Below are 26,841 nucleotides of genomic sequence, written 5' to 3'. Positions count from 1 at the left end.
GATTCATGGAAATGGACCGATATCACATCCCATGTATATCACACGCATAATGAGCCTTTCTTTGTTCTTAACACAAGTGGTGGAAAACGGTTACTTCGTAAGTGTGAGATTTGTCAAAGCTTCTTGGGTGCAAAAACATGGTTTTAGACTGCCCTCAACTATTAAGATAATTATCTAGTAGCACAAAACACACGAAATGAGTTGGAAAATCTCTGGTCACCAAGGCAACACTGACTGTGGTGCAGATTTGAGGGGACATACTGAGTGCTGGTGGGGGATGGCACTTGCTGGAGGAACCCCGTACAGGCCACTGAGATGTGAAGAGTGACTCTGAAAGTGAAGTGACAAGCAGGCCGATCAGATGGCATGTAAACACACACGCTAAAAGACACACGCATGAGCACAAGTTCGAGCTCTTATTAAGGGGAATTTCAGGGCAGAAACTCATAATGAATCACACACTGACTTGAAGCACGCAAATGCATTCTCTCACACTGTCTCACACCACTTTGGCTCATTCTCGTCAGGCAGTGAGTGGAGACTTTGTTTTACAGACAAACTGACTCATCTCCGGAGAAGATGGGGGAATTCTGGTTGTTTCAAACTGTGTACAATATCATGCAGGAAGTCCTGAGTCAATACTATGTTGTTTTTTCAAAAAGCACTCCGGGGGGCCCTGGTATACCATTTGTCGGAAACTAATTGCTTTATCAAGTCATAGTTAATCCTTGTGGTTGAGCTGGTTAAGCCGACAGTGGCCAAGTCGTTGCAAAGGGAGGATTTTTTTTATTTTTTTAAAAACCCCTCTTTTTTTCTTTTCCTCCTGACACCTTTTATGGATGTGCACAGAGGCTGTGTTAAGAAATAAAAAGAGCACTCACTAAGAATGGGTTGTATCCTGCTGGTGCCACATGGGGCACTGCACCACGTGGTCCAGCAGCAGGGGGCAGCACCGGCAGACCAGAGGAGAAGATGCCCAGAGCGTTCAGGTTCAAGCCTGGGATCAGGTTGGCCTGTTGCTGGACAGAAAAAGAGGCAGTTTAGTCACAAGAAAATCTCAAAAAACAGAGACAAATAGTAGCAGAATATAATCTGAATAGGTCCTTTTGCTGTTTAAACAGATTCAATTTGAACCAAATTCTCCACAAATCCAAGAAACGTGTTTTGTGCTGCAAGATGATACTGACAACCACAGCTTACAGTTAAAAAAAATCCTCTTGCAATGAGCACAACTAAAATGAAACAAATGAGATCTCAGAAGCAAACAAAGGAAAAAGAATGTTCTCCTAATACATCACTTCAGGGTGCGATAATTGTGTCAGGACAAATAAAATGTATGTAGCTGAGGTGAGCAGTCAGTTATGCTGAGTTCAACTCTCTGAACTCAAAACATTGTTTGTGGGTCCATTTTTCACCACAATATAAACTCCTGCATCTCTATGGAAACAGCACAATCAAGGCCAAATGCAGGGAGAACTCAAAAATCTATTCTGTGCACTAAAACAAAGTTGGAATACCATGAATCATAAAACAGGACCAAGAGTTGAAATCGTTTGATTATTTACTTCACAAAAAATGAAAAGCCTTATCTGCTCTGTGTAAACAGCCTGCAGTTTAGTCGAATAGTCTCTGAATTTTATAATGGCTTTTTGGCTGTACCAACAACCACAGATTTTTTTGGTTTTTGATGAAATTTGGTTGCGTAAACAGTCTGTTCCATGGCAATTGTTTTAAAGATGCGACAGGTAGAATTAAGTTGTTCTGATGAAAAATCAAGATTATACGCCTGAATTTGACTTATTTTCCTGCCAGAACGTTAAGTTTCCGATGAGCAGTTCCAGTACTGTTGGAAGTTTCAAAATTCAGCTTTTTTTCCCTGTTTTCTCAGTTTCTGATTCTGTCTTCAAAACCACCAGCAGGTTTTGGGATTCAGAGAGTTAATTCATCTCTTAAAGAAAAATGGCAAACACGATGGTTTCCATTTGGCTGCTTGACTTACCTATTCATAAATATTTGGGGGTTTTTGCACTGTTCTTTGGACTACACAAGTAACCTGAATATGTCAAATTATATTTTGTGAAATTTTAATGGGTGTTATTCTCTATTTCATGAACCAAATCTTTATTTATCGATTTTTTTCTGGCAACAACCCTCCACATATTTATCAAAAATGCAAATATCTATTAGCTGCGTCGCTTGCTGATTAAACTTCTATCCTTTACAGTTACACAACTCACTCTATTACTCGCATTTCTGTACTTTGTCACTCTCAGCTAAAATCTAAATTTCTTTTTAAATAACTGACTAATGAAGTGATCCTTTATGGGTTCAGAAAATTCTCCAACTTCTCTAGCCAAAAAAGAGTTAAAAAAAAAAAAAACCCACTAAGCTGTGTTAAAAGAATGAGTTGTCACCATGCTGAATATAGAGCTGCTTTTCTTAGCTCATGAAAAGCTGATGTTTTGTAGGTACGTGGTTTTGCACAAGGCCGTTTGCTGTTGTAATGGCACGACAAAAATACTCTCCCCTCAAAGTCAAGTCAGCTATTCTGGTTTCATGGCCGTGACAAGACACGCGGTCTCCTTTCACTTCCTTGTTCCTTGAAAGCTGCGTGTAATATCCACAGTGTCTCGCTAGATGGCCCTCACCGCTTACCGTAGAGGCAGCGCTGAAGCCGGCAGGTGCCAGGACGGCTTGTACCAGCCACAAACAATTTCATCGCACGCTGCGTGACGCTTCTTGGTGATTGTTTCTGAGCAAATATTTGGTCAAGCAAAATGAAGGAGGAACTAATGAAGCAAAACGAAAGTAGCAACAAAAAAAGGCACCAATTCAAGCGACTCTCCACGTGTTACAGCTGCCCATCACACAGAGCATCAGCGCTGTTAACGCAGCCCCTTCTATCAGCTTCCATCTTTGTGTTTCTGCTATGCAATATGCAGTGTGTGTACGCGATATCATCCCTATCTCCTCCTCGGAGGTTGACCTCTCTGGCTGCGGCGCTGGTGATGTCATCGGGCCAGTGTGAAAGAGGAGCTGGGCGAGAGAGCAGCCTACAGATATCAGATGGATGCTGGGAAACGCAGTGTGTTACAGCGGGAACACAGACACACACACACAGCGGGGAAGCGAGTGTGAGTCAGAGGCTCCGTGAACGAGCTAGACGCGCACACACACAGACACACACTGCGCTCATACACCCGACTCACCGATGAGCCATTCAGCGATCGTTTACTGTTATCCATTTACCGCGCCGCTGTTACTAATGCTGGCGGTAGCACGCACTTGAATGGGAAGGCCATATTATCCTGCTTGTATATCATCGCTCCCCTCCGTTGTTCACCTGTCAGCTCATGTGAGTCAACGTGCGATCGCAGCCGCACACAGCGCAATCAAGAGACCTGCACCTTTGAACCTCTCCACTTACGTGTATAGCAGCAACGTCGTTCTCGTAGGCTTCCCTCAGTTTCTTCATGATCAACGCCTCGGCTTTGCAAACCGCCTCCAAGCTGCCATTCACCGTGATGATCCTCTCAGGGTTGCAAATGGTTAAGTCTTGTAACCTGCAAGGGAGATCACACACGCACGCACGCACACACGCACACGCACACATAAGTACTGTACATGCAAATGCAGATACAAATGCAGGAGGAGCAGTTTAGTTGTTAGAGGACTTGAAAGGCTCAGATTACAAAAAAAAAAAAAAAAGAAGTGAACCAGGCAGCAGAGACGTTATCACCTCAGGCTGAAGCTCTGAAAACACTGGATACTACACTTCCCATGATGCAGGTCAATAGAACCCTTCAATTTGCTGCATTTACGTCATACTGGATGAATGGCAGAGGTGGGAGGTTTCCAAAGACTGTCTGTGTTTAGTGTGTTCAATACACTGCAAGTTGGCCGAGTGGCAGTTAAACATATTGTACGGTGATAATTTGAGAGTAAGTGTGTTAAATTATTTGGGTTTTGACTGACAAAAGACATCTTTGTTTAGCTTTCAGGCACCAAATCTGGAGATATTGGAGCTTTCTCAGCACAGCACACTACAAAGCTTGTGATGTGTTTTTTTCATCTTGGAAATATTAGAAATATATGACATACCCTAACTTTTAAAGACACGGAGACCTTTTAACATGCTTTTCTTCATCTCACTTGGTTTACTGCAACAGTCTGAATCAAAAATCTACTGATCGGCTCCAGACTCGAGGCTTGAAACAAAAACGAAGAGATGCGATCGCATCACTTCTGTTGAAGCTTGTCCTGCTGTGTTTTAGGATAGATTTTAAGACTTAACTGATTATTTTTAAGGTCCTTCATGGCCTTTCTTCCAGCGTTATCTCTGACCTTTCAGTACTGTATGCACTTGAAAGCAGAGGTCTTTTTTCTGTTCCAGGGGCCCGGCTGAAAACTAAAGGGGACGTTTGCAGCCGGGGTCCCGAGGCTCTGGAGTGATCTGCCCAAGGAAATCAGGTCAGCTGGATCAGTGGCCTCTTTTACATTCTTTCTTGAAGCATATGTTTATTGGAGCACCTTTACTCATTTTTATATTATCTGCTTCCAACTTTGCTTTATTTCTAAAAATGGTATTTTTACTTTTTCGAACATTGTATTGGTTTTATACACCATGTTGTGTTTTTATCTGTGAAATCTGGTAATTAATGGTTTGTCTGTTTTAATTTGTTGCCTTATGAAGCACTTTTGAAGTGCTCTACAAATAAATATTACTAATATTATTTAAATTATACCTCGGATGTTGGCACAAACACTATTTAGAAGCAAGAAATTCTCAGACACATCGATTTTGACAGCCTAACCAAGATAACCCCAGTGAACTCTTGAGGATTATTTCCTTTTGAAAGCCCCTCCAGAGACACAGGAAACATTTTCCAACTCCCTTCACAGGCTGAGTCCTCTTCATGATGAGTAAACTGACCTTTATGTGTAAAATCAGTGAAGTGTGCCTTTAAACAACTAATGTGTCAAGGTCAGGATGGGAAGAGCAGCACAGCGACATGCGGACACAGATGGAACGGATTCATCCATGCGAGCGAAAACACTGCAGCGAGACATTTAGTTTGATCTTTTAATTTTGTGCAGCAGCCAAATCAAGACTCGATCTGTCTCCATTTCACAGTTTGCTTCTGTACTTAGATGTAGAAAAAGGCTGAGGAGAAACACAATCTTCAGCCTTGTGGAAGTCAATATGCAGATTTTTCTTTTTGTTCTCACCTTTAACTAGAAACAACAGGTGTCTTGACTACTACAGGGAAAATACTTCTCCAAATACTCTATTCAATAAATCAGAGAAGTGACTGTTTCGCAAACCAGTACCACCTTATTTCTCTTGGTGGGCGTTCCGGAAAGATTTCGCAGCTCTATCAATTCTGAATCTACCGTTTGCATTCCTCAGAAGGACCCTCTCCTTCTCTCTCCACCTCTCGTCTCCTTCCCAAGGCTCATTACGTCCTCAGAGCTCACAGAGACAGAGCAATTCATTAGCCCTAAATGAACAAAGGTTGGTGAGCACAGTCCGTTAAATGGGGTGTAATCACCACCTCTCTAATATCATGTTCTGGAGAGAAGGAGCTGTAATCAACTCTTCACGTTTGTTCTCTAACAACTCAGTTAAGTGAAACCACATGCTGGGAGGTTAATGAGCAGGCAGGGATGGAGGAAGGTGTGGCTGCAAGACGCCGGAATTAGCGTCTCTTATTTGTTCATTTGTTAAATTAGCAATAGTCAAAAATCTTTTTGTCCCTGAAACCATCCAGAGTGTAATTGCTGCTGTTCCATAATGACACAGCGATCAGTGAAAACGCTGCGGTGTGAAAGCAGCGAGGACTTACGAGGAGATAGTTATCTTGGTCCCTGTCTCCTCCTCGATCTTTTTCAGGTTGCGGCCATCTTTCCCTATCAGCCGGCCCACCAGGCTGTTGTTGGCAAGGATTTTCAGAGGGATGTCGTCCGTCCTACACACACAGAAACGCACAAAAGCACATGTATAGGTTAGTGGAGGTGGTAGAGGATGAGCAGGAATGTATATAGCTGCCCATCTGCAAGTGCTGCCAGAAGCACAGGGCACAATGTTAACCCTTAGAGCCCAAAACTCGACAATAGGTTCAAAAGGCAGGTTATTATAGGAAATAATGCATCAGCCAAAAAGTGTAATAACAGAGAGAATCCTTGGATTTTCAACATTTCAGCGGTCCTTGAACTACTCATCTGTGACATGCAGCTCTGTCCGGAAACTTAAACAAATCTAACCTGCAAGTTGTGATATTTTATTTAAGAAGTCACATAAAAATTGCTCAAAACAGATTCTGTAAAAACTAAGAAAAAAAAAAAAAAACTGTGTTCCTCAGGGTAACCGAGAAGCTGTAACTTACTCAATATGACTTGGACATAAGTCACGGGACAAAAATTAAGAGGCTATTCGGCTGAACTGCAGGCTGTGTTTACACATAGTGGATAGGAGACAAGTATGGAAACAAAAATGTAAAGAATATCTTTAGTATGTAAAGTCACCTTTTTTTTCCACAATTGGTAACACCTGTGTACACTTGGAAACACTTTGTACATGTTAAATTCTTTTTTTAATTTTTATAGAACAAATGAAGAAATTCAACTTTTTTGAATCCTCTCTAATTTATCTTGCAGAACTTTATATTGCAGTGGAAAATGAGCCCACAGAGAGTAAAATTGTGACAAAAGCAAAACAACGCCCAGAAATGTGTTGGAATCAGAGGGTTAAATCACAAACTATAGCATACGGCTCATCTTTCTTTTGTTTTTACAGATTTTTACAGAATTATTCAGATGGAGATTTTTTGTTCCTAAATGACCAAAAGTATATGTGTTTAACCAGTCTGTTCAAGTTTACAGCAAAGAAGATCTTGTTGCAAAAGCACAGCTCAGAAAATGCTTCCTGTGATTCAGGGCGAACAGAAAAACAGGGTCAAAACCGCATTACTGATTATGTGTGAAAATGAAAACAAATTTACCCCTAAATTTTTGCATCATTAATTTTTAAACATCATTTTTGTCACAAAATTTGGATTCAGTAATTGCTCACAAATTCCTACAGCTTCCCGAGGGATTTTTTTTTAATTTTCATTTTTTGAAAGAAGCAAGTAAATTGTCAGTAATTATATGTAAAAGCATGTTCAAGTTATACACTTTCAGTTAATTGATGAGAAACAGTAAATAAGAATAAAGTGAGAATAAAGAATAAAGTTTCTAATCATAATCTCTCTTGTCAAAGTCAAGATATTTTTCTTTTAAGTTCCCTGAATCATATGTAACATCCAGTTCATCTAGAAGCCAAAGCCCTGATTTCCTTCTCTGGCTGTTGATGTTAAAAACATCCGGGAGGAAAACAGATTGTGTAAGCTGTGCAATTTGGGTGAAATGGAAAGTGAGTCCCATTTTCTTTTGTACAGTACAAATTATGATGAGTTAATTTTCCACGGCTTTGTGAAACCATGAAATATTCATGCTACAGACGGATAAAACATTTGAATGTTAGTTCAGTTCTGATATTTCAAGTCTCCGCCTTCAGAAAGACGAGGAAAGATTAACAATTTAAATAGTAATGACTAATTTATGCTAGTTTTATTGTTGACAATTACAGTATAAAGACTTGATAATGAAAGTTGTTCATTTGGGTTCTCTATTTTTTATGGTGCTTTAAAAACACATACGTAGAAATGCATGAAAGCTTTATTTATTCATTCAGTCAATAAAAAAAATTTCATTTCTCTGCTCTTGAGGTCTATATAACTATGCAGACTGAGTGTGTAGCTGCTGTGAGTAGACGGTACAGGGATGTTGTTGAAACAGTGTCATTTCTGTATAATCTATATTTCTGCTTTGTGGGACAATTGTAGGGTGTGAGAGTGGATTAAAGCTGTGGCGGGGTGTGGTGGAGGGGAGCCAGATGCTGGGGGTTTCCTTTGGGTGGAGTCACACACTTGGCGGTGGCGTGTGGGAGTGGGTGTGGGTGTGTGTCTGGGAGGGGAGGGGGCAGAAGTAGATGTGTGGTGTAGAGTGAAATTAAGTTGGGGTTAGCCGTGGGGCAAGTAAGGGCAGATGAGAACGGTGCAGGTTTAAAAGCCAAGCTTGGAGATTTGGGTTTCAGTGGATGTGGACGAGGTGAGATTAAAGGGTGTGGGGTGGCCGAGGCAACAGGTTGATTTGTGCAGGTGTGGCACCCAGGCAGGACAGGGTGGGATTATTTAGTCGACACTCGGCACAGGTGTGGACGTTATTGTGACTTTTGAAATAAGGATTAGTGATTTGTTTTTAACTGAGGTGGATTAATTTAATAATACACAAAAATCATATCACATCAGTTACAGCATAAGTCACCTCACATAGTAAGGAGATGACTGTAATGACAATCTTCTTCAGAGAGACACACAATGAGTGCAACAATTCCCTATGAGCAGCAAAAAATGGAATCAACATGCACAATATTGGTAAAAAGGTAACTTTACACGGTACAGATATTTTATTACTTACATTATCCAGTCTGTTTGTTTCCTATCTGCTCTGTAAACACAGCCTGCAGTTCAGTGGAAAAGTGATTACATTGTTGTCACATGACTGTTAGTCACAGCCGAGTCAGTAATGACTTTTCAGTTGTGCTGAGGATCGAATCTTTATTTGTGTTTTGCAGAATCTGGACAGTGCAAAACACTTATTTTTCAAAAAATTAAACAAATAAAATACAACCTTTCAACACTAAAATTCACCAGCTGGTTTACACTTTAAAAATCTCCCTGATTTCACCATTTGTAAAGGGCAGAAACAGTAAAAGCTGAAAAAATGGATGAATTTTTTTATTCTTTCAATGGTCCCTGAACCATAATCGTGTAAAATTAATAGAAACTGAAGCTTAAAATCTCAATATTTTAAAAATGGCATGACTGTTGCGCTGAGGAGCAAATAATGTTTTTTTTGTTTTTTTTTTGCTGAATCTAGATAGTGCAAATGACTTATTTTGGCGAATTCTAAAATTAAGTATTCATTGCTATTGCTTTTCCATGTCACAGGGTAATTCAAGGACTGTTGAAAGTTGAAAATCCACTGATTCTTTTCGTTTTACAGTTCCTAACTCTGATAAATGGTGCAATTTTGGTACGTTTAAAAATATAACATGCCTCTCAAACCTGCCAGTGGGATTTGGGAAGTAAACTGCAGCAATTGCATTCAAACTTGATAAAAATAAGGGCTAAAAGCCATAAAAATGTGTAAATACATTTCATTCTAGATTTACCAATTTTCTTTAAAACTATTTCTTGCTTTCTTGCTGAGAGATTGATAAAACAATTGATACCACTTTAATGTCAGTACGGTAAATATTAAGCTTCAATTTTTACACTTTGCCTGATTAAGAAACTTTTATAGCTTATTCATGTCTGAGCTTTAGAGGTGATCAACAGCAGTTATATCTCTTACATCTCTTCTCCTATATATAGTCTTTAAGTACATTCCCTAGAATAATAAATGAAAAACTATCATTTTCACCATGTGAAACCTGGTTTTAATGTGTTCACGTTGCCATAATGTCTTAAAAATGTGAAGATGCTGACAGGAAGCCAAGTGTGATGCAATCACAGCAAGGAAATGTATTTAGAGACAGATTTCAAATGTAGTGCGTGTATATTATTATTTATTACTCATCAAACAGATGGAAATATTTTCTGGTCGAATGAGAGACCTGTGAACGCACACACTGCTATACGATCAAAACACAAAATAAGCAACCTTAAGCAAAATAAATTTAGGTGTGATGTTTTCTATGATGTCTCATCATGAGGAAAACTGAAAGACTGTGCATCACTTTTATATTCAAATGCAGCTATCCTGTTCTGAATCAAAGAAACTAGGACAGAGGATGAAGGAGAGCTGCCTCCTTGACACACTTTGCACTTACAAATGAATACAATATTACGCACTGGAGGTCGATGTTCGAATCGAGCAGACGCCCATGAGTTTAAAAGGTGAAGTGTCTTGTTAAAAGTGTCAAACTCAATTAGACACATTGGCCTTGTTTCTTAAATGCTAAGCTGTGGTCACGTGTCAGCCTATGTGAGCGCATCGTGTTTACTGTGTTAGTGGTCCAAGCGAGAGAATGCACAGTGAGATTAAAAGGTGTGCAGGCAGGTTAAAGGATAAGATTATAGCCCTGCAGACGTTATGGCTAATCTCTCTGTGGGATTGTATAAATGAGCACATGTGAGCGTGTTGACGCGCATGTTCAGGAAGTTTTGCGTAAGTGCACAGACTCACGTCTTGGTCTCGTTGGCCTCCTTGTGCATGATCTCCAGGATCATGCGACAGGCTGAGGAGCAGCCCTCGGGGGTTGAGTGGATGGTGATGGGTTTTTCTGCTGCACCTGCATTTTCCTTCCGATGAATGTCCACCCTGACAGAAGGAGAGATGGAAATGGAGATTGAAGTACCTATTAAATAGGAGTGTAGTTTGACAAAAAAGAAAGTGGTTCGCAAACTAAAGGAAACACAGAGAAAAAATATTAAGGTACAAGGAGCACTTACAAATAACAAAAAAGAACAATTCGACTCTCTTAACCATGAAACACACCAGTGGATTTTAAAAGCGTGTATTTTCTTCAAATACCCAAAATTCTACGATTTATGAGAGCCAGAAATTGCGGTTTTCAATTTTCAGTGGAACCGATGTTGGGAAATCCAAGCCTAAAATTGTGAAAAAATAGCAAAAAATAAACCAACTACATTAACCATATTCAAAAAAACAAAACAAGCAAACAAACAAAAAAACGGCACAACAGAGAGGCCATGAGAAACTCAGGTGAAACTGACGGTGGTGTGATAAAAATTCAGAGACTTGTTGGCTGAAGGGACACAAATAAAAAATGTAAATAGTTGAATATCTACCGAGTCTTTTTTTTTTTTTACCAGTATTGGTAACATCTGTGGGTGCAGATTTATTTAGATTTTTTGTAAATAAATAATCAAAATCAGAAACTAAACTTTTATGCTGCACAAAGGGCAGTTTTCATTTCTCCCTACTTCGAGCCTTGGTTGTACTGTTTCCATTGAAGTGCAAGACTTATATTGTATTGATGATAGTAAAAACATCCAGAAACTCTTTTGGGTTCAGATAGTTAATAATAAAACTAATAAGGCAGCAGTAACATGTAATCATCTTCTCATTAACTAATCAGGCCACAAAGATGTTTTAATTATGTAATTTTGCATCATATCTCTGACAACTAGACTTTAAAGTGCAAAAATGTGAACTTAAGTTTCAACAAAACCTTAATCTAAACAGACCATGAGTTAAAACAAACAAAAAGATTAAAAATCATCAGGACCAGATGGTGTAACTTACTTGGACTGCGTCTGTTTGGTGACATTCTTGATGGTGAGGCCTTCCTTGCCGATGATGGCTCCCACGAACTGAGTAGGCACGAGGATACGCAGGGGGAAGTCCTGTTGTCGGGGACGCGGAGATCCGAAGCCTCCTGACGGCCCGGCCTGACAGGCACCCTGGTCCCGGGAAGACCGACCCCCACGCCGTGTGCGGGGAGCCTGGACGGGTGGAGCAGCATCCATGTCCATGATATATGACACGTTGAAGGAGTAGTCTTCGAACTGGTGTCCTGTCAACTTCTCAATGGCTCTGGGTGGCGGAAGAGAAGGAGGAGTGTCAGGAGGAGAAAGAGAAAAAAGACAGAAACAGATATGTAGATGCAAGGATTTCTGTGTATAAGTTCTGTGATCACTTTTTAGTAGTGATTTGCACCATTGATTTAAAATTCTGATTACTGATTTGAATACTGATTGATTACCTTTGCTTTTTTTAATGTCTGTTACACATGATAGAACATTTGGTATCTCAGGATGTGAAGTAATCACAGTAACAATAGAGCTACAACTATCTCTGCTATTTTGAACTCTATCCTTTGGTTGATTTTTTTGTGAATGTTCTGAAAGAAAAAATCAGAAGTTTTACTGATATATATGTAATCATTTTAGATATTTTAGAATTTTTTGGAGGATTTTTACTCATTTTTAAAAAATATTTACAAGAATTTTCTTGCCAAATTTGGGGGATTTTTTTTTTTTTTTTTTTAAATAAAAATTTTAAGGGAAGTTTTTAAGGAATTACTGGAATTTTCTTCCTGAAGGTTTTGCAAATTTTCAGAAATTTGGGGAATTTTTTTGCTGAATTTTTGGATTTTTTTCAGACAAGGAAACAATATTTTTTGGTGCCTGTAAATGAGGACAACAAGAGGGATAAAAGCAACATCCTATTTTTTTTTTTTTTTTTAAAGAAAAAAAAACTAAATTTAAAAACAAAAAAGAAGCATCAAATGTGTATTTTTTCAAAGAACTAAAAAGATAGGAGAATTATGGTAAGATTAAACTTTAGAAATCCAAAAGAAAATTCTTTTGCCACTTAACGCTTAGAAAAAAAATACATAACAATAAATGCAGTGCCTAATAACAATGAGAAGTACAAAACATTACTAAAATAAAATAAGCAAGCTAAAATAAGACTAGAACAGAAAAGGAAGCAGTTAGCAATACAACATTACAAATGATACTGAAGTATTGCAAAAAAATTACCAAATCTAAGCTAAAAATCCTGATATTCCATCAAAATCCCTTTGTTTCTACATGTCTTTTGTTCTAATGAGAATCCTTCGCACAACTGTGAAGCTACTTGTGAATCAGCTAACAGCTTACACCAACAGATAGTGACAAAAATGTAGGGACTTTTCACCTGAATTGCAGGAGATGTTTACACTGAGCAGATAGGAGACAAGTATGTAAACAAACTGAAAATGTAAGTAGTAAAATATCTGCAGTATGTAAAGCTACCTGTAATGGAAACACCCGTGGGCACTTGGAAGATGTTGTACACATTGATTCGCCCTATTTGTGATTTTTCCATAGAGGTAGAGGACTTTATACTGCAGTGAAAAATGAGCCCACAGTGAATGAAAATGTGACAGCGGCGAAAAATTATTTCAAAGTGTTTGGGGTTCAGAGGGTTAAAAGTGGACAGAAAATTTGAAAAGAACAAAACAAAACTCAAAAAAACAATCTGTGTTTTGCGCTTTACATAGTTTGCTCACTGCGCTGTGGTGCTGGGAAATACTGACATTTACCTTGAGAGATCAGAGAGAAAGCTAGAGGCTTCTTGACTCTGTACACCCACCAATAGTCACTGGGTTAGCTTACAGTTTCTTTTTTTCTCCAAAAGCTCAATTTTTCCTCAACACACACAATCGGCAGGTTTTTAAAAATCGATTTCTAAGAAAAATGTGAGCTACATGTGGACGGATGGATTGTATAAAGAAAGAAAACCTTTTCTTTGTTAACCAGCTTCATGTGGATGTACTCTAATAAAACTAACAATGCCGTCACCACCACGTTTAGATCTGCTTAAGTTAAAATCAAAAGTCCTCAGAGAAGTTATTCCTGTTTTGACCACGAATGAATTGTCCCTGCTCTGACCTTTGTGAATATCCCTTCTAATCCGTTGGTTAAACACAAAATACACGGGCAAATGTGAATAATGCTGCTCGTATTGCAGCGTCTTGTCTGTGCGAGTACATCATGAGTCTTACTCGGTGTCATTATGTGTGCTGCTTACAGTTTAGCTTCCTCCTTGGTTGCGTATGTAACATTCACCACTGCTGTTTCTGTATCAGTGTTCACTGTGAAACAAGACAGAGAGAGAAAGGGGAGAATCGTGAGAAACAGCGAGCGACGGTTCATCCACATTTACACATAGCACATAGCACGTCTTTGTCGTTGCCGTAGGTGAGTCAGACACGTGTCCAGGTTCCCGTGGTGACCCGGAGAACCACTTGTCTGTGTGAATCCATTACAGCCATCACCGCACTGGCTTCCCTCCAGACCCCGCTGCTTCCTCTACAGACAGGAGCTGCTTAACACAATAGCCTCTCTGCCACTTATACAATAACGGATTTAAGTTTGACATGACAGCTTAAACAAAGCGAAGCAATCTGTGATGAAGTGAAATGCCGTGCGCAATCAAGACACACCTTGGAAAGATTTGTGGTCGCGTTCTGCTCAGTGAAGAAAGAACAGTGCTGAGGGTTTGATTCATGCTGAAATCAGGCTGGCTTTAAAGTATCTCTCCACTTATTGAAAGTCATCTCTATGTATCTAAAGCCTGTTCAGACACGGGATCCATCAATCTGTTGAAGTGACGACATTCTGTCATTCAGACATCAGTCACTTTTACATTAATGTTCCTCTAGGCGTCACACAGATACATCTACCACAGTGATGATGGCACGCATGTGGTATTTACACAGGATTGGGCAGTACACTGAGTGACGTTAAACACATACTACAGCCTAGTTTATTTATGATTTCCCTAATCACTGAAAACTCTGTACATGTGTGATGATAATCTAACTCCTACTTCGCGGACAGAAAATAAAAATATCCTGGCAGCTGTGGTGAAGCTTAAGACTGAACCTGAGGACGACAACAAATTATTCAACTGCAGCTTTAAAAACGTGACAGATCACCTGTCTGATACACAGGAAAGTAGTGGAAATTAATGAAGTTGCCACTCATCTTTCTTATTATATGGAACCTGCTGCTGTTTGATGTTGCAGGTGTTCAATAAAGTCGGAGGAAAGACTCCTACAAACAGCTGGAAGCAACAAGGTAAACTTCAGCCCCTGTTAAGGTTTCATTTAAAAAAAGGACTACATTTATTATTGGGGAGTCTAATTAATCTGCACAGTTCTATTTTCTTTGCAATAGATGTGAAATTAATAGTAAAAGTGAACAAGAAAAGTGTTTTGTGATTTTGGCATGAGAACTATGCCTTAAGGGATCTCTCTGATGTTTTTGGACAAACAGTTACTTTGGAAGAAAACTTTCCTCAAATCACTTCACACAATTTAAAGTGTGTTGTGATTTTGTGCATGTCGCTCTGTTAATGTGACAGCATGTAGTTCATACTTGTGCCATATTGAAAGTGATGTCACATTGTCTGATGTAGTAAGATTGCCGTCCAGGCTGCTCATTCAGACATGAAGCCAACATGTTCAGTTTCTGTCAGATTAACGGAAAGGAGTGCAATTCTGAAAGAAGGTTTTATGCATATTTATGTATTTAGAAATTACTGGGTTTTTTTCAGAAATACTTCTTCCTACTGTAAAATGCCAAAAATGGAATTCTACGCTGCAGTTTCAGGGTGGAAATGCTCAGCCATTGTGCTCATTTTGCTCATGTTGTATCTTTTGGTGTGTAAAAAAAACACCATGCGGGCACATTAACAAAACAAGAAAAGCACTCAAGAGAGCGCAGTACTCCATCAAGGCTGCTCAGTCGTATGATTTCCAATGGATAAGTCCCAATAAGTCCGCAACGGTCGATTTTTAGTAGAATCACAATAATGTGATCGTCAGCAGGCAGCTGGCGTAGTGTTCACTTGTTGTCATTGTTACAGTGATGCCATGCCACTATCTCGCAATGATACAGACATCTTTAACAAATCCGTGGATCCAGACAATAAGCCACATCACTGCCAAAATCTAATGAGGCAGTCCTTGTGTCATTTCTGATCTTCCCTGAAAATTTTGTCTATATCTGTTGTTCTGTTTTTGAGTAATACTGCGCACAGAAAGACAGATTAACAGACAGACAAACGTACAGCGATCATCACATAATGTTCGTATTCCTTCGCGGAGTAATAAACTTGTTTTTCACCCACTGGTTTTAAAAAAATGCTTTACAGAATTTTTTTTCTTCTTTTGTTGTGATTTACTTGTGTAATACATACGTCTCAGAACTCTTTTCTTCTACATTCTACTTCAGCATGTATTTTGCTCCATTTAACAGCATGATAGTTGTAGGTGAAGAGAGCAGCAGTGATAGTGATGGCAGAAAAAAAAAACAACAAAAAACAAGGTTCCAGAAAGGCAGCTATGTTATTGATGCGATTCCTTCTCATCTACTGAGGCCTCTCACAGAAGCCACAATGACATCTCCGCTTTATCAAGGATGGATCTCTGCTTGTGAAAGCACTAAATGTCAAAAAGAAGTGCCTTCAAAGCTCTGTAACTTTGAGGAGAGCTGCCAGAGCTTGCAGATGCTTTAGACATTTTAATAAACTTCATTACAACATTTGGCAAATGAACCACAAGAACAAAAAACATGGCGAGTCAAGAGACGCAAGGTAAGCTGCCAGTATCACTTCTTCCAAGGGAGAAGTGTCAAAAGTAAAAAGAGGAAACAATGAGTAAAAACAAAAAACTTCCAAACCTGCCGGTGCACAGCAGACAGCAGGTTTGGAAGGGTTAAATCCAGTGAGAGCATCCAGCTGGCTTAGAGAGGGTAAGTGGGCAGAGCCTGGCATGGTGCCCGGCACCAGCGCTCACAGCTAGCTGCCCCGCCCCACACTACCCTGCCCCGCCACCGGCAGCCTTCGCCATGCCACACAAGAACATGGGACTTCTCCAAAACCTCACCCCTGTAACCAGAGCGCACGTCGCCGGGCAGAGGAAAGTGACAGGAGGCGGGCAGGCTGGAGGCTGGACAGGGATCGCAACAGAGAGGGGACAGATACACAAGCGAGGTGGCTCTAATGATCATTCGCGGCAACTAGCGGCGTTTGAAGAGGCTGAGGGAAGAAGAGGAGGAAATCCTGTGCCGGTGTTCGCTGCTGACTGAAGTAGGCTGTTTTACGGCAGCAACTGGGAAACTCTGAGTGGAGTAATTTCTCTGCTGGGCTCTCTTTTAGCACCTGTCATGACAGCAGCGGGTGGTATCGTTGGTCTTGGCTTTTTTCTTTGACACACAGTGAGACGCTGTGAGTGTGTGTCAAGATTTGTGTCTGTGTGTCTTTGTGGGTGTTTGTTTCTCCCTGTGCGTGTCTCTACTACGACTACATGTGTGTACGGACGGCAGAAAGTTTGCAGGGACGGCTCAACTCTGGCTACCCTCCACATAGGCTCTCCAACAGACAGTGCAAAAGCCTCACCACAGGCGCCTACAGTGTCCTCCCCCGTTACCACGACGCACCCCCCTAAAGGAGATGCAACACGCAAACACGTACAGGCATAAACACACACATGGACACATTACTTCTGGATGTCTGCCACGTCTGCCCACTTCAATCCATACGCTGAGGCTGGGGGACACAGTGCTTATTATAGAGGCATGTAATTCATACAGTCGTCTCCCCGGGTCAAACTTATACGACACATGCACGCACGCACACAGACGAGATGATAAAGGCTGATTCACATGCAGAGATGGGTTATGTTTAGATAATGGGTGTGTGGGATGATGGTAACGAGGATGTGAAGTCACACAGGGAGACTTGACTCACTGGGAGGTCTGAGAGTGTGTGTTGCTAAACAGACACGTGCATTGAACAGTCGGAGCCAGATGAAGATGACGTGTGCACGAGAAAGGGTTCTGTACCTTGATCCACGCTTTCTACAGTACCATATTGAGCTAGAAGGCTGTCCAAAACCTGCGGGAGAAACAAGAGAGCGAGTTACAAACACAGACTGCAGCCCCCTTGATGTAAAAGAACACGAGCACACTGGCAAACGCACACTCACACACAGGTCTGCTGCTACTAGAGTTTATATGGGCCAGTGTTCAAGTAACAATGTGGCCAATGGAAGCATAATATAGAGCCAGAGTGAAATCAGAGCTTCAAAATCTCATTCAGAAACTCATTGATCTTAGTAATAAAGCAGATTACTTGAAATCCAGCCCTGGAAAGTACATTTCAACCTCACACTCTTTTAATAATGTCTTCTCATTGCAGTTTCTTCATTTGCAATGCACTGACGGCGCTTAAACACAACTGAGTGTTTATCTGGACGTGCCCAGCTCCTAATAATATTTACATAACAGTAGTGGAAAGCGCAATTTTGCCAATTTTTCTGGAAATTCAGTTATGATCGGATTGAAGGCGATGACAGTCAAGTGACTGCAGCCAGTGCAGACTTGGCTGTAAACAGCAAGACAAAGAGAGCTGAATGACATTTGAGATCACAGTTTAAAGTTGGAAAGATGACAAAGTGTTGGTGTATCGTGCAGAAATCATTAGCTGCAGTCACAGAATATCAGCAGAACAGGAAGAGCAAGAAATACTTGTGTTATTGAGACCTAAGAATGTTTATTTATCACTGCAAGATTTCACACCTCAGTTGTTGTCCTTGTTTTATTGTTGATATATGGCATTGTTGATCTTGTGCTGTATATTTCCTTACAGATTATGTCTTGTTTTCTATTTTTGATCCATAAAGCACCTTGGTCAACCTTGGTTGTTTTTTAAAATGTGCTATATAAAATAACTTGACAATAAAGACTTATTGTGCAGCACGGATCGTGCATTAAAAGTGGTTTATTAGAGAAACCAGATAGAAATGATGCAGAGCTAAATTTTTCAAGTTATCATAGGTACTTTTTGCCATTCAGTAGTATATTAATAATGCCACCAGGCAGTTATTTTGGAAAAGCACGACGACATCCCATTCTAAATGAATAGGGAAAGAGCCATAACTGCAAAGTCTGGTCCCTGGTAAATTAAAAACTGCATATAAAGAATTACCTGTGAAATCTGATAAAAAGTTTGGTTACTTCAAAATTAGGTTTAATAGTGTTTATTCTCCCAGATTACTTATGAACACAGTTTCACAACAACATGCATGCATCAGTGCAACATAACTGGCTGAATGTTTTCTAGTTCAGCTCTTACAAAGCAGACAATTGCTTTTTAGATTGGAGGGGCAGGACATGTGTCATGTATTTTCACATTTTTTGGCATTACTAAATTTCCAGATCGATTTCAATTCAAGATTCTTGAAGTGTCAAGTCTTTCCCTTTTACCTTACAGCATCACTGGCCTTTTTAATTACGGTAGCAGAATTCAGCTGAATTTGTGCACAGTATGGTGTGAATGTGGTGCAATAAGGGAGATAGTAGCAACTATAGTATTGATAGTGCACGTGGTACAGTGCTGGTATTTTTCAAAGGTTTGTGTGTTTATTCAGTTCTCTAATAGATACTCTTTTATGTGTGAACAAAATTTCGGGAACACACTTCACCTTTTGGTACTTTCGTCAACTTTTACATTTTTAATTCCATTTATTTATCTCTATTTAATCACTCACTGGTTGCATTCTAAAAAAACAATATACATACCAACCTTTGAGTAAGCATCAACATAATGCTGGCTTGGCTGCAGTCAATTAAATGAGAGAAAACCGAGACGCAGCATCTCAACAAATGAGTCAGACTGCTGAGGAGCATATATAATATTATCTGTAAGAAGCATTACATCAAACTTGTTTTATCAGCCTTTAAATTAGTTTAATCTTTCAATTATCAGTCTTTTAACATGTTGTTGTACTCTCTAGTTTGGTTCTGCTTTAATGCAGCTTCAAAGCTTGAAAAAACACTAGTTCAAAATTTTGGCAAAGACACTTATTCACTTGTTTTCCTGGAGTGAGATGAGAAGTTGTATGTGTGTTTTAAATACAGAAGGATTGGATTGACTTATCTCAGCTCAAAGGATGCAGGGGGAAACAGCTGGCTTGGCTCTGTCGAAAGTGAAAAATACACCTAGCTGCACTGCTAAAGCTCTTCTAATAACATTTTTATTAACAGCTTTTTTTGTCTCAGTCTAATGTATGATTAGACGTTTTTTGTCACCATAAACTAATATTTTTATACATATAAATACACATATAAAGCAAAGAGATAGCAGATACCTAATAGCTAAGATTATCTTTTAACTTCTTAAAAGTAAACTAAAAGTGGTGCTTTGCAGTTATGTTGCAGCCTGTGACTTTCTATTTACATATTTGCCTTTGATTGGACAACTCATTTTTACATTCTTTATAGTGTTTACTAACTAAACCCACAGACACATTGGAATTTTAGTTTTTAATATGTCTACTGTTTGTTTCTGTAGGAGGGCACACTTGAAAGACGAGGAACCAGGCTACATTTATTTTTTCCTGCAACATACAAAAGAATTGAGCTTTTCATCCGATGTTAAGTCCCCTACATAGATTTACAGATGTGGTATAGTTAGCAGAGTTGTATTTGTGTAATTTTCACGTGAATATAAATATTGCAGTTGTAATGCTTTTGATTTGTTACTATTTTGTGATTTTGTTTTAATCTGTAGTTCAGATGCATGCGTGCACATTCTCTAACCCAAATGTAAAGTTCAAAACACAACACTGAAAGTTACGGATTGTTTTATAAGGACACAACACTGAAAAAAAATCAATTGAAATTAATGATGTTTTCTGATGCCATTTAAAGCCATTATAGATTAAAGATTAGCAATCTTTTCTTTGATATCACTTCAAGACATACAATTTTTATTAATTTAAAGGAAAACTCTCTGATTATATATAGATATAGATACATATATATATATATATATAGATACATATATATATATATATATATATATAGATACATATATATATATATATATATATATATATATATATATATATATATATATATATATATATATATATATATATATATATATATATATATATATATATATATATATATATGCAAATAAATAGCAGCAGGTGTCAAATAAATGAAGGAAAATAAAAAGTACAAGGTTTCCCCCTGAATTGGAGCAGAAGTATAATGGAAGAGTAACTTGGTGTAAACTGGAAATAAGGCCTTAAATGCTTTAAAACCGTATAGAATGCAGTACTTTAGTTCAGTTTGGACCCTGGTTTTCCTCATTGCACACACATTCTGTCAAACCCACTTTTTCACGTACTAATGTTGATATTTTTAATTCCCAGGCCCAGTGTTGGGAGTTTTCTGGGAGACAACCTGCAGATATAAACCCAAAGTGAAACGGGGAGAGTTGGCAGGCATGAGACTCTCACACAGAGAAAACCAACGTGGACCCCAGCGAGGTTACAGATGTTGACGCGCCGACACGGTGTCATCCACACGGCAACAAACACCGGCGTGGATTTAAGTGCACACACACAGACATAAACACGTGCACACAAACACCTAAGTCAACAGTCTAAAGGCTGGTGACTCACTGTCAGGAAACGGGTTTATGTGCTGCCTGGTGCTGATCAACTGGGCATCACTGTCACACAAACACACACTCACACACACTCACACACAGACATCCAAACAACTGACCTCCCACTGTAGATGAGGGGGAATGTTCCGGATCTGGATCTTCCGACTCCTGCAGAGATGAGAGACACAGACGGAGTGGATTTAACAGACCTGAACCACAAACTTAGGCACATTTTTAGTTACAGTCATCTGTTGTGTTTACAGCAAAGCCAACAAACTTCACTCAGCATACACAGTGTATTTATATGCATATATGTATATATAGACGTTTGCTGTATCAGCAGCTTAGAAGCAAAGATATTTTTACACCGAGGGTCGAAATGCAGAATCAGACATGCGTTATATGTGCAGTATGTAAATTCACAGTCAATGTAATGTTACTGTCTGCAACACCCACAGCTCATTAGACAGTATTACCAATCAAAGGACTGTCACTGCAGTGCTGAAGGAAATGTGAGCGTGTAGGTGAGGGTGTTTAATAGACAGCAGTTAGTGACTCTTGGTAGCACCCTCCTACGAGTGCTATTCTTACTACTCTCACTATGAGAAGTGAAAGTGACACAAATGATTTGAAAAAAAAAACAACAACAAAAAACCAGACTCTCAAAGACCACATTGACGGGCTTCCTTCGCCCTGAGTGAAGCAATCAGAGCCTCTGAGGGTGTGTTTTTTGGTTATATTTTAAGATCAGGAAAGAAAAAAAGAACAAAAAGTACCCACACCAACCAATAAACAAGATATTCATTTATTCCTTGACAATTTATTCATTTGTTCCGCGACTGTTTATCACTCTTCTTTTCAATTCATACGCATTTAATTGTTATTCTTAATTTCGGTGGTCCATTTGGCAATTATTCCCACGTTTACGAATATAATTTGTGGTTTACAAGAAGGATGTTTAAACCCCTGGTTGTCAAGTGGATTTGAAAAAGCTTTAACTACATCTTTTTGCATATATATACCAATTTGACAGGACAGAGTCCCTGTCTGGCTGGTCGTTTTGGGATCCGGAGCTTCCACACAGTGTCTCTTTGCCTCCAGTGAGTGTGTCAGCTCATACAGCAAAGCCACACAAACCGCCTATGACCACAAGCTGTTAACAACCACATTAACGTGAGAGAGTCCAGCTCTGCAATGAGGGCTGCTGATGAGCGGCTGGGAGGAGAAAAAGTCACACCGCCGAGCTGCTTCCAAAAAGGCATTCAAGATGCATTTCGGTGCACAAATAGCAGGCATTACAGGAGCGCGACTGAAGGACAGAGATACAGAAAGCAAGTGGAGGAGGAAATGTAATAAGCAGCGATAATGAGAGGTGGATTTGAGTTCAGGAGGATTCGCCGAGGGGGAACGCAAACAAACACGCACATCCTACATCTATTCCTGCACAGGCTCACACACTGACACACATTTCTCCATTTAGGTTTTGCATTTTTTTTTCTCCAAACATGTCTGGGTGCAAATTCCAAAGTTCAGAATTTCCTGACAGCAGCGAGGGGAGGACGAAAGCACTGCGCTGGCAGCTGGACATGAATGAATGACTCTTTCTGATTGTGCTGCCCAAAGAAAAAAAAAGAGGAGAAACTCAGCGTCACATGAATTTGGGACAGCCCTCTCCTCCCCTCTCCTATCCCTCTGCAATCTGAGAAGTATTGTTAAAATAGCGAGGAATAACTGCTAACACTGATCATAACTCATGGAAATGTCATGGAAATTACATGAATGCTTCTCTTCTAACTGCAACGCCTCTATCAGTTACTTAGCATAAATTTAAAAGTTCAACACTGAAATACAACAATATCTTCTGTCTAGCGAGGCCTCCCACAGAAACACTCAGAAAACACAAAAGCCAGAAGAAAACAAACCAACTGTAAATTCTCGGCGTGTCCTACCGCGCAGTGGCCTGCAAGGTTTCTGTCACTGAAGGCGGTTTGAAGCGAGTGGCTTGATGAAAGATCTCCCTTGGCAACCAGTATCCAAACAAGGCTAGACCGATAAAAATCAGTCCGTACCACTAAAACACATCACCTTTCTCAACGTAGTAAACAACCCCCCGCCATCTAAAATCAGCCAATAGCTGAAAAGCATTTAAGGCCAAGTCAAAACCTCAAAACAGCCCCCAAACGCTGGCATCCCTGAGCTGCTCAGTATGGAAACTAAAAGCTCCTTTCATTCAGCGTCGTCTGCTTAAATAGCCCGTGAATTCTCAGGGCCCAGCTCTCACTTATTGTGTTTTTGCTAATTTATTATGCCAAACGCAATCTCTGTGCAGTGTTGGACTTCATGCTGCAGCCCAGTGGTGCCGCCCGCAGTACATTTAATGGACTTTAGTGGATCTGCTGACAGATGAAGCAAACTCAGAGGACGGAGCAGAGTTCTGTATGTGTTCCTCAATAAGACAGTGTCACTTTGACACATGCCTCCCAATTAAGCGAGACTCCACATCATCCTGTGTTTTCCTCTGTGGCAAACTCATGTTTTAAAGGCCACTTGCTTCTCTGTCATTCTGAAACATGCAGAGGAAGCTTCCTGAAGGGACATCTCGTGGAAAAAATGACAGCGCCTCCTGACAGTTCTTTAAGGTCTCGTTTTCAGCATTCTTGTGGCCACTGGCTAACCATAAGATCACTGCTTTCTGTCTCTTTGTCTGTCTCCAGGGCAGGGAGAGGCCCACAATACATGCCACCCTGCAACATATAACACTGGCTGTGTACAGTGTTCAGGTTTTGGAACAGACATCAACTGTATGTCTGCAGGTCATATGTGCCGCTTTATAATCTGAGAATAATCCAGTGGCAGGATATGAAGCGGCAGGCATCTGCTAATATTTTTAATTTGATTTAGTTTATTTGAAAGGGGACAATACAATTTCATAAAACACATGGTTACACATGGATAAAACAGTTTTGTTTTATCTTATTGTATTTTATGTACAGCGTCTTTGAGTTTTTGGAAAAGCGCTTTATAAATAAAATTTATTATTATTATTATTATTATTATTATTATTATTATTATTATTATTATTATTATTAAAAAAGCCAGAATTAGCCGGAAGGCTAGTTTTCATCTGTAGTCCCCTGGCCATGATGTAAAAAAGCAGTAAATATCTCCTGTTTGTTTGCATTCAAGGTGAACCCAGTGCCCTTTCTCGGCTCCTCCTTTCCTGAGTCCAAAAAGAACTGCAGTAGAAGATACAGATGGTTACTTAATGTTTGTAGAATGTAACCAAGCTGTCTGCTGCTGGTTTGGAGCAGCCTGCCAGCAGTAAAAAGAAAGCCTCTCAATTTCGGCCTTTAAATATCTGAGGGTGGTCAAGTTCATTTGAAAAGCTAATATTTACTGCACCCACCTGTATGAGGTAAGAAACCGTGTCTGCGCACAGGCGTGCATATTAATACGCACATGCACGTGGAGCAGTCAAAGGAATTTTAACCTCTGGGAAGGCGGGCGGACAGAGGGGTGAGAAAGAGGGTATTCACCCCTCGCCAGAAGTTTGCAGAATAAGGATGAACCTCTGATCATCAGGAATTACACATTTAAAACCATTTTTTTCCTTTCAAATCTTTTGCTTTCTGGCCTGTTTCTGTCCCTTCTGATGTTTCCTTTTGTTTTGCTACCTGCTGAGATCATTTGGTTGTAACTATATTTTAGGAATCAAAAGGAGCAGAGTTGTTTAATCTATCAGTCAGCTAAGAGAAAAAATTGGGATAATTGATCAATTAGCATACAAAAATGTTGATGTGAGACTCATGCTTTTATAGAAGGTCAAGTCCACCATACATGAGTCACAGGGCGGCATGTGGACAGAACTGACTGAATAAAGAGTACATGTCTGTCAATGCAAACGGGAAAGAGCTTTGAAATTATACTCTCTTTGGTGGAGGCATAGAAAAGTTGGACAAGACGTCAACAGCAGTCTGGGGAAAACTCCACCGCAAATGACAGACATGAGATTAACATAAAACATAACTTAAAATACAGGCTGCATTTACAAGATACTGCGGGTTTTTTGGGAGATATTATCTATTAAATCTAGATATATGACTACAAACTACCACATACAGCCACTTGGTCAGAGTTCCAGTCTTCAGCCCAGCCTCACTAGGGAAACGACAAAACGGATCGACCTTTTAAGCAGGTTAAAACAGCTGATGTTTATGAAGGTGACCTCTTGCGGTCGAGTGAATAAGTGCGTGTAAAATCTCCAAACTTTTCACAAAGGCAGTGGTGTCGTCACTGCTGCTGCTTTTAGATAGGGCGGGAATCATCACCGTGGTAACCCAGAAAATGGAGAAGGTCAATGCAGATGTGTCATGGTCTTTTCCTAACCCCAACCAAGCAGTTTTGGTGCTTTAACCTAACCAAGTAATGACAGAAAATGAAAATTATCATAAGAAAAAAAACTGAACACAAACCCCGCTCTCCTGGGTTAACGTTCTAGGGCTGACTTATGCCACCGTCACGCCCTTATCCTCCTCTGAACGTGGACTTTGTCACTCTTTATACTACCTCGTGTAAACACAAGCAATTGACCTATTCTGTTGTAAAGGTGTCAGAACATGTTGGCAGGGATACAGATAAAAACAAAACACGGGCAGCCAAAGGCACACGTATTGGAGTAAAAATGCTCACAATGCAAAATATCCCGGTGCTGTGTGTTGCAGTTATTATATATTTATTACTGTGTCATTATCATTGGTGCATTAACATGTACGCAGTATTTTAATGTAGTCAAATAGGAATTTATAATTGTACATTTATCTGTCAGCTAATGCATGTACGTGTCAATGAGAAGCTGCATGTCAAGGGGCTATACTTTCAACAATAAATTGAAATTAAATGCAGCAGATTTTATGAGATGGTAAATAAATTGGCACGTTTACCAGGGACCTTTAATTCCTCTTTAATTCGGAATTAAAGTTAATTCCGCTTAAAAATCTCCTTGTAAACACTTAATTCCGAATTTAAAAGTATGCTTGGCTCGTCACGTAGCGATGACGTAGCGACGTACACAGCTTGGTCGTCTGCCTCCCTTCTCCGGTATTCTATCTCTCTTCTCCTTCTCAAATGACGCAACAGAAGTAGTACGCCACTGTCGAGTTGCTGTTTCAAAACGACAATAAAAAGCAAAGCGAAAAGCGTGCTTATTAGCTGTTCCTCCATGCTGTTAGGGAAAAGAAACGCCGCGGAAAATGGAGTTTGTTTTCTTCCGGTAAACAGGGATACGTCACGTCCACTCCCTGTCCAATCATAATCCTTTCCAACGCCCAAGCGTTAAAGCGGAATTAAGGAAGGGGATAAACGTGCGGTCCATGTAAACCTTAATTCGGAATTAATATTTCCATGTAAACGCGAAGCACAAAAATTTAATTCCGAATGAGATAATTCCGAATTAATAATTCCGAATTAAAAAACTTCATGTAAACGTGGCCAATGTTAAACATATAGATCCATGGAGATTTATTTCATGTATGACCTCAAAATATAAAAAAGGACCCCTCCCTCTTTCTGTTCCGACCTTATGTGACACTGAATACCTCTCACACACTCAGTCAATATGAACAGGACATTAAGACAATTCATTTAGTCATAAACTCCGTGTACTTTGTTCCTGAAACGCCACCCACGAAAACCTAAGCAACACATGCCATGAAAAACACGCAATAGCACACTAATAAAAATGTTGCTTTGTTT

At 39.8% G+C, this 26,841-nt stretch overlaps 1 protein-coding gene across 5 annotated transcripts in view; it reads right to left on the bottom strand.

Annotated features, from left to right (window-relative positions):
- Positions 1-26,841, bottom strand: part of igf2bp2a (insulin-like growth factor 2 mRNA binding protein 2a) — a 57,846-nt gene that overhangs the window by 6,956 nt on the left and 24,049 nt on the right. For 3 of the 5 annotated variants that reach the window (XM_023298918.3, XM_035943197.2, XM_035943195.2), the window contains 9 exons: positions 21,210-21,258; positions 17,472-17,523; positions 13,651-13,714; positions 11,377-11,667; positions 10,294-10,428; positions 5,847-5,969; positions 3,428-3,563; positions 882-1,019; positions 262-330 (listed from right to left, as the gene is read on the bottom strand). In XM_023298918.3, the coding sequence (XP_023154686.1) occupies positions 262-330; positions 882-1,019; positions 3,428-3,563; positions 5,847-5,969; positions 10,294-10,428; positions 11,377-11,667; positions 13,651-13,714; positions 17,472-17,523; positions 21,210-21,258 (1,057 nt within the window). Of the gene's footprint in view, positions 1-261; positions 331-881; positions 1,020-3,427; positions 3,564-5,846; positions 5,970-10,293; positions 10,429-11,376; positions 11,668-13,650; positions 13,715-17,376; positions 17,435-17,471; positions 17,524-21,209; positions 21,259-26,841 lie in introns of those variants that run through there. The other 2 variants (XM_035943194.2, XM_035943196.2) reach the window with 2 other exon arrangements.

Source organism: Amphiprion ocellaris, chromosome 11 (genome assembly GCF_022539595.1).
Source record: "Amphiprion ocellaris isolate individual 3 ecotype Okinawa chromosome 11, ASM2253959v1, whole genome shotgun sequence".
Taxonomy (NCBI): domain Eukaryota; kingdom Metazoa; phylum Chordata; class Actinopteri; family Pomacentridae; genus Amphiprion; species Amphiprion ocellaris.
The sequence above is the reverse complement of the archived record's forward strand: the minus strand, read 5'-3'. Positions and strand labels throughout refer to the sequence as shown.